Source organism: Bipolaris victoriae (assembly GCF_000527765.1).
Source record: "Bipolaris victoriae FI3 unplaced genomic scaffold scaffold_241, whole genome shotgun sequence".
Classification (NCBI taxonomy): domain Eukaryota; kingdom Fungi; phylum Ascomycota; class Dothideomycetes; order Pleosporales; family Pleosporaceae; genus Bipolaris; species Bipolaris victoriae.
Window position 1 is genome coordinate 1 of NW_014575151.1, and position 8,835 is coordinate 8,835.

Consider the following 8,835-nt stretch of genomic DNA (forward strand, 5'->3'; position numbering starts at 1 on the left):
ACTGATCCGAGTAGTCTTGCCTGCGCCGTTACATTAATAGAGTTATATTAAAAATAGCTATAGCGTATTATAGAGAGAGGTTCGCGTCTTATTTAAGAGCTTAGAGAGTAAGCTATATTTAATATTTACTAGAGGGCTCTATTTGCTATTATTATTGCAATATTAGGGTGGGGTAGTGGTTTTAGTGGGGTCTTGGCAAAAGTGTTGCACGAACCTGTGTGTTACACGAATCCGTGAGGTACGTTAAGCTTTTTATTAAACATTTAGAAAACCGTTAGTTATGTACAGTGATTTATGATTTTAAACTATATGGAATATATCTCTTCTACGCGATTATTAATCTTTATAGTTTATACTATAGAGTAAGCTATACTTAGTATTAACACTAACTATACTATCAAATATAGCTATTAAAGTCACTACAGACATGTGCATTATCATAGACTACACCTTCATCTCAACATCAGCGCTTAAACTTTTCCTCAGCCGCTTCCAAAGCTCCTCGTGCCTGGAAGACCTAGCAGCGTGTTCTACTATGAAATTGCCAGCGACGGCAGTGATAAGTGCCCCCAGATCTAGGAGCATATGCATAAGTCCTAGCGCGGTGCTGCCGATTTCCATAGGTGCGACTTGCAGCAGCATGTTGAGCAGTCTTGGGAAATGGCACCCTCAGCGTTCAAACCGGCTCCGATTTCAACCAGCAGCTGTATGATTTTGACGAGGTCCCCGATCGAGGGCCCTCTGTCGCCCTTGGTGGACCTATTCTACGGATACCGATCCCACGAGAGGAATGACAATCTGGATTTGCCTACCGTGGGATTATACATGGCCACATTCGCAAGCTGGAAATCTTCCCACACTTCCCTCCTCAGTTCCGCCTGATGGAGATCACGGATTCGGCCGACGGCCTTGTGCAGTGGCGTGCCGTAGTACATGTCTTCGAAAGTGACATCGTCGCTGTGATCGAGCAGTGATTCCGCCAGATTTAGGTTGGCCTTGCTCACAGCGCCATGCAGCATAGTTTCGCCTTTGTCGTACTTAAAGTTGATCAGGCCAACTTGCGGGAGACAGCCTAGCACAAGCTGAATCCCTGCTTCTGGCCGTGAAAAGTCGAGATCCGTGGGTATCTGCAGCCAGTGGCCTTGGCAAGCATGACTCTTTATGAATTCCAGTAGACGGAGAAGCTTGTCTGAGAAACCTTGTACTAAGGCTAGACCGAAGGCGTGGTAATCGCAGTGGCCTTTGTCGTAGGGATCTGCACCTCCTTCGAGAAGTTGAAGAAAGATTCCCGTAGACATGTTACGGAGAATGCCCGCTTCAATGGCAGACTCATCGCATCCCTTAAATTTCGGATCCGCCCCCGCTTCAAGCAGATAGTGGATCGTCGACTTGAAGTCAGACCCAGGATGTTGCGTGTTGGGCTCGTCATGTGAGAATGCTGCCCCATCGCCTTGTGCCATGACGGGAGGGTTCCCGAAAACCTCCCCCAGTATTCTTCTGTTGTTATTGTGCGGATCCGTCCTCGTTTTGGGATTTGCCCCGTGCTCCAGCAGCAGCTCCACCGTGACCGCCTGGCCGTTTCTGGTGCTCCTGAGCAGTAAACGTTACAACGACTTTATTGTGTGTAACCACGCCCCGAAGTCCAATCAATGGCCCGCTATTTTCTTTCTCCAGAAGCGATGGCCAGAACCAAGGGCGTGTATTCGACGCATATCGATTCAAACCTGCTAGTTTGCTTGTCGGTGCCCCGGTCGGACAGGGAGCCAATGGCCTCAAGATGAGTGACGTCAACAAGTGAGAGCAACCTATCAATAACTTTCTCGTGCACGCTCCATGGGATCGTAATCCCTCCTCTTCTAAAATAGGCGTGGATGTACTTACCACTGATCGCTCCCAACGCTAACCCACATAGAAAGACAATGAAGGGCGATAATCCCTATCCCATTCATGGCATCCACATGGTATACCTTCTCATTCAGAGAGTTTATGAGCCTCACATCCCATGATTTGCAGGCCATGTGGAGTGTCATATTTCCATCGTTGTCGAGAGCGTCGAGCGAGGCACCTCGGGAGAGGGGAAGCCAACAAAGCTCAACATTTGCATCGTCGTCAACGGATATCCCTCCCGCTCCACATTCGAGTAAGATATATAAAGTCGTACTACCCTTCTTATCCAACGCATTGGCATCAACCAATTTACAATCTATTAGACGCTTAATCATCATTCTGTCGCTTCCCATGCACGTCATGTGCAGAGGCGTCATATCCCTTTCATCCGCAGCAATGATATACAGGCCCGCTGCGAGCGGTGCATCTAATATGCGACCTTGACCATTACAAAGGGTGAACTGTAGATATGTGAGACCCCCAGAGGCTATGCTGTCCCGACTCGAATCTAGCCTCAGATCCTGACTGAGACGCAGCAGCGTCTCTGCCATTGCGTAATTCCCTTCCTCGATAACATTGTGCAGCATCCGCTTCCGAAACGTTTTTAACGGCGACTTGCAGCGCTCGACACCCTAGAAGCCGAAGTTGGCTTTCAACATGGCGCGCCAGAGGTCGTGGACCGGCGGCTCTTCGGCCCAGATAGTACCTGTACCGGCGAGGTCGGCGTCGTATGCGTCACGGATTTCGTCCAGGTGGAAGGCCTCAGCGTCGCCTAGTAGAGAACTAAAGGTGAACAAGTCTTCCACCTTTGCCGTGTGATTGAGGGAGCTTGTTTCTTTGTGAAGGGAGGCCATGGTTGATTTTGCTTGGGACACAGTGAGGGCTTTGACGGAGATGTTCTTGGTGCTGCTCATCGAAGACAGATTTTGAGGCTGGGAATTCTGATTTATGTGGTGAAATAAGAGGTCGATACAGTTTTCGTAATGGGCCAAGATGGCCTAATGCAGTGCTGTTCAGTCGTTGCGGTCCGCTCGATAGGAGTCTACACCATGGTCCGGGAGCGTGGATATGGCTCGTTCAAGGCCTTTGAATACTGCCCAAAGGAGGGGAGTCGAATGTGAGGCGTCAGGAGCACTCACTGATGCGCCGGCTTCGAGTAAGGCGTGCACAATTACGTGGTGGCCTATGAACCCTGCTTCTGAGATCGGTGTCCAAACATGGGAGTCGGGAGTATTGATATCAAAGAGCGCCCAGGGATTGGCTTTCAGCAGGTCATGAACTAGCTCCGAGAAACCCTAGTAGGGAGCCACATTCAATGGTAACTCGGAACGGGGTATGTCACGGAACACATAGGTTGCAACGTACAGCTCTCCATGCGATGTGATATGTAAGACCTGCCACGAGGCTCCTCGCAGAGGATTATCTTGGAGGAAGTTCCTAAGTTTCGCACAGCACTGCTTTTCTACCGCCCTGGCGTGGTAGCCGATGAAATGCACAGCGTAATCGAGGAAGGGAAGTGTTGGAGCCTGTGCTGTAAGTCACCGAATTTTTTTAGCCGGAACTTTCGCGTATTGGCTTGATAAATAAATAGGGTAGATAAATCCGCGATATCGGCAGGGTTGACTTGAACTAATTAACGGTATCCATCGCCAGTACGAAATTCATGGCGGTTCCATGCACCATGCCTGGAATGCGATCGGTATAGACAGAGCGACCAAACTAAGGCAGCAGGATAGAAGCGGCCTATCAATCTCCTCCATATTCGTTGTGGACAGTGCCTGTAGCAATTCCTGGAGTTTCAGGGGCCGTTTGGCATAGCAGATCCACACCATGACCTTGGCTGCCAGCGTTTTGCGGCCAGCGTTTTGCGGCCAGTGTTTTGTTTGGTGATACGCTCTATCGTTCTTCCACATGACTCTTTGTAATCAGCGGGCGGCGACTTGAGAGCTTGGCGAATCTTTTTAATGGTAGCAAGACTAATTATGTGGTACATGTTCAGCCGTGCTACCAGGAAACACCCGTCGATGTGATCAATCACTGGAGAGGTCAGGTCGGATTCGAAGGACTGCAGCATGAGATCGTAGTCGACTTCGCTTTCTTCTTGTAACTAGGATGTCAACATGCGGCCACTTATCGAAATGCTTGCGAATATGGATAGGTCGCGTGAGGAAGCGGAGACTTTCAAGCCGGTCTCTGATAGCTTTGACATTAGCTTTGCCGGTTTCACTAGGAAGAGATATTCCTCGAGGCCGTCTAGAACTGCGTATTCCACTGACATGTTGTTGATAGCAATTGATATGATATCGGTAATCTCACCAGGAAGGGGGGAAGGAGGGAATTGATTAACTTCTCCTCGTTCGACAGGTTAACAACATAATACGGTACAGGGCCATCTTAGTCCAAGAGTCGCACGGCAAGATGCTGCAGAAAGCCATTCAGGGTCTCATTGGATCGTTTCGCGCGTTTTACAATATATAGCTTTATTCCTTTAGCTAGACTTAGATATCTACACGTAACACTATCGAGCCATGTAGTAACTTATACCTCTAGTTTGCGACGGGACAGTGGTCATAGTTTCCGGAGACGTTATTGCCCCACCAACTAGGCATAGGGACCGCCGGTCCTCCCGCGCCAAAGACAGCAAACGAAAGAATGAATAAGCACGTAAGACTTGCACCATCGAAGGCACCAGCGATGAGGTACGAGTATTCCTTAAAGATACGCGGTCGATAGTTGCGGAGGTAGAACTGCGTATAGAACCCAGCAATAATCCAGCTAAGCAAGACACACGTTTGCGACTGGTTATATGGAAGATAGCCCGCATACTGTATGAATTGCGGGAAGTTGATCTCGTTGACAGAGAATTTGCCAATTTTAGGAACGAACTGCAATGAAATCAGTAATCAAAAGAAGCAACACAATCAGAATTTATGCATACGTACGTGTGCGAAGATCCGGTGCGCCGCGACAACGCCGGCACCGATAAGAAGACCGAAAGGAACAATCGAATATATAGCTCCCTGTTTATAGAGATAGGCTGCGAGAGCCCAAGTGGAAGCATTGGTGTTGTACGATTGAATCGTCGCACCACTCCATGATGAGTCGCCATTGGTATTAGCAAGGACGTTCTGGTTACCAGTAACGATCGAGATCATGATGGCATAGTTGATGAAGCCGCCAAGAAGAGTGCCATAGATTTGCGTCAAGAACATGACCCGTGGAGGGATTTTGACTGTTAGAGATTAGCTTTAGGTTAACGATGAGCTGAAAAGGGGTACTTACGATATTCTCCAAGTTTGAGGTCCATACTAAGTTGCACTGCACCATTGATTACGTTGTGGGACCACGCAGCAAAGTACATGTTACCGATAGGACGTCCAGGCAACATGAGACCCGCAATCACCTTAGAGAGATTGTTAGTCGCAATACCGTTACCGAATCGCGCGTACAGTATCGTACTCTGCATTGAGGTTAGCCGGTGCCCTATTTTATTGCGAAAGTGGCTGTGGACTCACAAAGGGCGAAATAAAAGTTCCCAGGAGGAGAGCTACAATGTAAGCCCATACTGGCAGGGTGACGTTCTCCTTGATGACGACTATCAGGCCGAGTATAAAACTAACGACAAGAACAATCATATACCACCACCAAGGTGCCTCCCGGTAGTGCCTGGCCATGTGCGCGTGGTGAGGGTCGCCAAATTTGCCTGCTTTGGCTGACTTGAAGGCTCTGACCACATCGCCACCCCAGAAGAGAACAATGTGAGCGATAAGAGCACCAATCTATACTGAATCAGCTAACAAGCCTACTCGTCAATAGTGGGTTACCTACCGCAGCGTTTGCCATGAACATGGCATAGGCAAAGGTGCCGGTCAGTCTGGGGATGCCGTAGGCGGCCAACGCGCTCTTGTTGAGCACGCCATTAACGAAGACTTTTGCGCTAGGATAAGCCTTGCCCTCCTCTGTCAAAAGCCGTGTGGACATGAATGGCAGTGATCTCGAGTTCCAAGCGTTGCCATAGTAGATTGCAAGCATGGCGACCATGCAGAAACCAAAACCTGCAGCTTGATGCAGCTGTAGTTTGAGCGGGAGGGATGACTGGAAGGATGTGATCTATCCAGGACGTTAGACTGAGTTTATCTCTGTATTTATGGTCATTGTCTTACATATTGCCAGTCGAGAGACAAGGTGAAGAGTCCCAGACCTTCATTATTGGACGCGCCACCAAAAAGGTTGGTAAGAATGGCGGCCTTGGAGCCTGTTGCATGCATGGCAGCCAAGCAGGGAATTGAGACCGAGTTCAACCAAGGGAATATATACGCTGGGAAGAACTCATAAATAAACATGCACGAGAAGGCGATCCAGAACCAGCGCAAAGGCTTAGAGTCTTTAACCGATTGCCAGTGTAGACCTTGAAGTACCTTGACTGTTGGTAGACTACTCCAGTACACCGAATCAACGTGCCACACACAAATAGGTCGCATAAGGCCGCAGATACCATAGCCGAAGAGTCCGATCGAAATGGTGCTGAAGATGACAGTGATGGGACTGAGTGGTAGCGAATAAAATATTTCCTGGGCAGCGAAAACCTGACTGCTAGGTGCAGCAATAGACGCCGAGGTAGCCGTGATTGATGTGATGGCATGTTCTTTGATATTCCAATCACCATGGTTAAAGAAGGATATGATCCGGATGTGCAAGGGTGCCAGTCCAACGCCACCTCCCGCTCTCCATTTAGCTTCAAACTTATCTCCTCGGGGAAGAACTTTAGCCCATGCCTTGCCCAGGAAATAGGCCATTAAGACGATAAAAGTTCCTTGGATAGTGACTAAAGTGGGTTTGAACTGCAACAAAGATTAGAAATTACGAGTCACCGATGTTTAGGGATATGAGCGCACTTGATAGATCTGGTATACAACAGCTTGGAATGCTGACAGAATGGTGGCCAGGAAGATGCTCCGAAATGTTAAAGCGGGCTCGAAGTCATCTCGCAACGGCAGCAAATGGGCAGCGGCGTCGGCTCCGGTGATGATAATGTGATTGTCGTCCTCGTCCTCACTGCCGTCGTGGGGAGGCAATCCAGCCTTGATTTTTGGTTCCAGCGCACCTTTTTTGTCGAGCGCTTCATCGCTGACAGCCAGGTCATGCTTCTCATCATTGAAAGAATTAATTACCTCGTGGCTCGGGATAACAGTTGCTTTACCCTCGACACCGGGTGCATTGCCCGTTGGGTTGGCAGTCATCACGCAGGTGAGTGTAATATACTGTTATGTGCAGCGTGCCATGTGGAAGGCCTCCAAGGTCCTATATAGTCTCTCTAGATACTCCTTCAAGCACGCCATCGACGCGTGAACCGGTGCGATAGCGCAAAGCGGCAGGGGCTGACATGAACATGGTATCAAGAGATAAAAACCATCCAGTCGGGCGGCAGAATGAACATGTCATGCAAGTGCGGAATCGGAAGTGTCCAAAGATTGCACAAGCACTATGCTAGAACAAGCGTAGTGAACGCGGCATGTTATCGCATAACCTACATCCAGAACCGATAGAACATGTCTCGTGCTTCGAAAAGGACCGAGTTACCGTACTAGTAGCGGAGAGATGCTCGGTATTGGCAAAGCTTAATCGACCACGCGATAAAGGTTAATTAAACACGCAGGAAGCAAGGATTCCCTCCCGTGCAACGCTATCTATTCCTGTCTGTAACGGGCCGAACGCCCTTAGGTAGCTCCTCGATAGAATCTCAGTTTAAGCTACGCTCGCGCCATCTGAACTACGTTCAGACGACAAGCGCAGAATCGAGGTATTACTCTAAGCATCTAGATTCTACTTACCGCCTAAGCCGCGCTTAGATACTTTAGTATAACCTTTCTCTAATAAGTAAATAAATACTACGTAAGTAGAGTAGATAGCTCCTTATTAAATATAATCTCTTATATACCTCGCAATTACTCTCTAGAGCGCAGCCTCTTACACTATCTAAGCTAGGCGCGTGATATCTCTATTCTTCTACCTACTATTATACGGGGTTAGATGCTCATAGTTCTCTAAGCTTAATCTATATTGGAGTAAGTAAGATAGTATAAAGAGCGCTATAAGGTGATTATCTAGCGATATAGTAGAGTAGCGTACTGTTACAAGCAACAACGGAAAGGATCCTCTCCCTGGTGATGATGGTATAGTGGTTGAGGAACCACTTAGGATACTAACCGGGAACGATGAGTATCGCGGGGCAAGGTCACGTGATACGCCATCACGCTAAGATGGTGCTATTAGTGATAGCAGGAACCGTATGTGATGGCAACTATCAGAAGTGGAGACAACCATCAGTGATGGCAGGTCGAAGTTCTGATAACAGGACTAGAAGCAATAAGGATATAAGGATGGATAGATTTCATTATTACTCTCGTTATGGTCAACTCAAATTATACTCTCTTACTAGTTACTTTACTTAATAAGATTGTTACTCGTTAGTCTATTTAATATAGATGAGTAGTTGTCGAACCTTTGTTACCTTCTATTTAAGCACACCACTCCACTGCATCGCCAGACAAACTCTCACGGCGCTCTTCACACCAACTCACTCGCCCTAACCCGGATCGAGCTTAGAGAAGTATCAGCACCAACCCCGTGTAACACGTACTTAGGCTGGTCATTGGGTCTCTACATCGGGATCTCAAAAACGCTATTATCTCCACCAATACTTACCCGATTGGGAAGTTTAGTAGCTTATTTTAAAGCTCTCTATCAGGGCTTTATTTTGCTATGTAATAATCTTATTAAGTAAAGTAACTAGTAAGAAAGTATAATTTCAATTAACTATAATAAGACTAGTAATAAAATCTATCTATCCTTTTATCCTAATTACTTCTAGTCTTACTATTAGAACTTTAACCTGTTATCACTAATAGCTATCTCTACTTCTAATAGTTACTATTATATATAGTACCT

General features: G+C 47.5%; 4 protein-coding genes across 4 annotated transcripts; all 4 read right to left on the reverse strand.

The window, feature by feature from the left end:
• Window positions 1–764: 764 nt before the first annotated feature.
• On the reverse strand, window positions 765–1,460 carry COCVIDRAFT_32003 (hypothetical protein; the record flags this gene model as incomplete). The annotated part of the gene is made up of 1 exon (XM_014694692.1): window positions 765–1,460. One exon carries the CDS (start codon window positions 1,458–1,460, stop codon window positions 765–767), a length of 696 nt encoding a protein of 231 aa, XP_014550178.1.
• Window positions 1,461–1,657: 197 nt separating this feature from the next.
• Window positions 1,658–2,741, reverse strand: COCVIDRAFT_21291 (hypothetical protein; the record flags this gene model as incomplete). Its single annotated transcript, XM_014694693.1, has 3 exons — window positions 1,658–1,805; window positions 1,882–2,519; window positions 2,568–2,741. The coding sequence occupies 3 exons, from the start codon at window positions 2,739–2,741 to the stop codon at window positions 1,658–1,660; spliced, it is 960 nt and encodes a 319-aa protein (XP_014550179.1).
• A 159-nt stretch (window positions 2,742–2,900) lies between these two features.
• COCVIDRAFT_116217 (hypothetical protein) lies at window positions 2,901–3,128 on the reverse strand (the record flags this gene model as incomplete). The annotated part of the gene is made up of 1 exon (XM_014694694.1): window positions 2,901–3,128. A coding segment is annotated over one exon (228 nt), but the record flags the coding sequence as incomplete, so codon positions are not given.
• Window positions 3,129–4,433: 1,305 nt separating this feature from the next.
• Window positions 4,434–7,127, reverse strand: COCVIDRAFT_116216 (hypothetical protein; the record flags this gene model as incomplete). The annotated part of the gene is made up of 7 exons (XM_014694695.1): window positions 4,434–4,772; window positions 4,830–5,119; window positions 5,170–5,347; window positions 5,403–5,666; window positions 5,716–5,982; window positions 6,051–6,728; window positions 6,804–7,127. 7 exons carry the CDS (start codon window positions 7,125–7,127, stop codon window positions 4,434–4,436), a joined length of 2,340 nt encoding a protein of 779 aa, XP_014550181.1.
• Window positions 7,128–8,835: the final 1,708 nt, after the last annotated feature.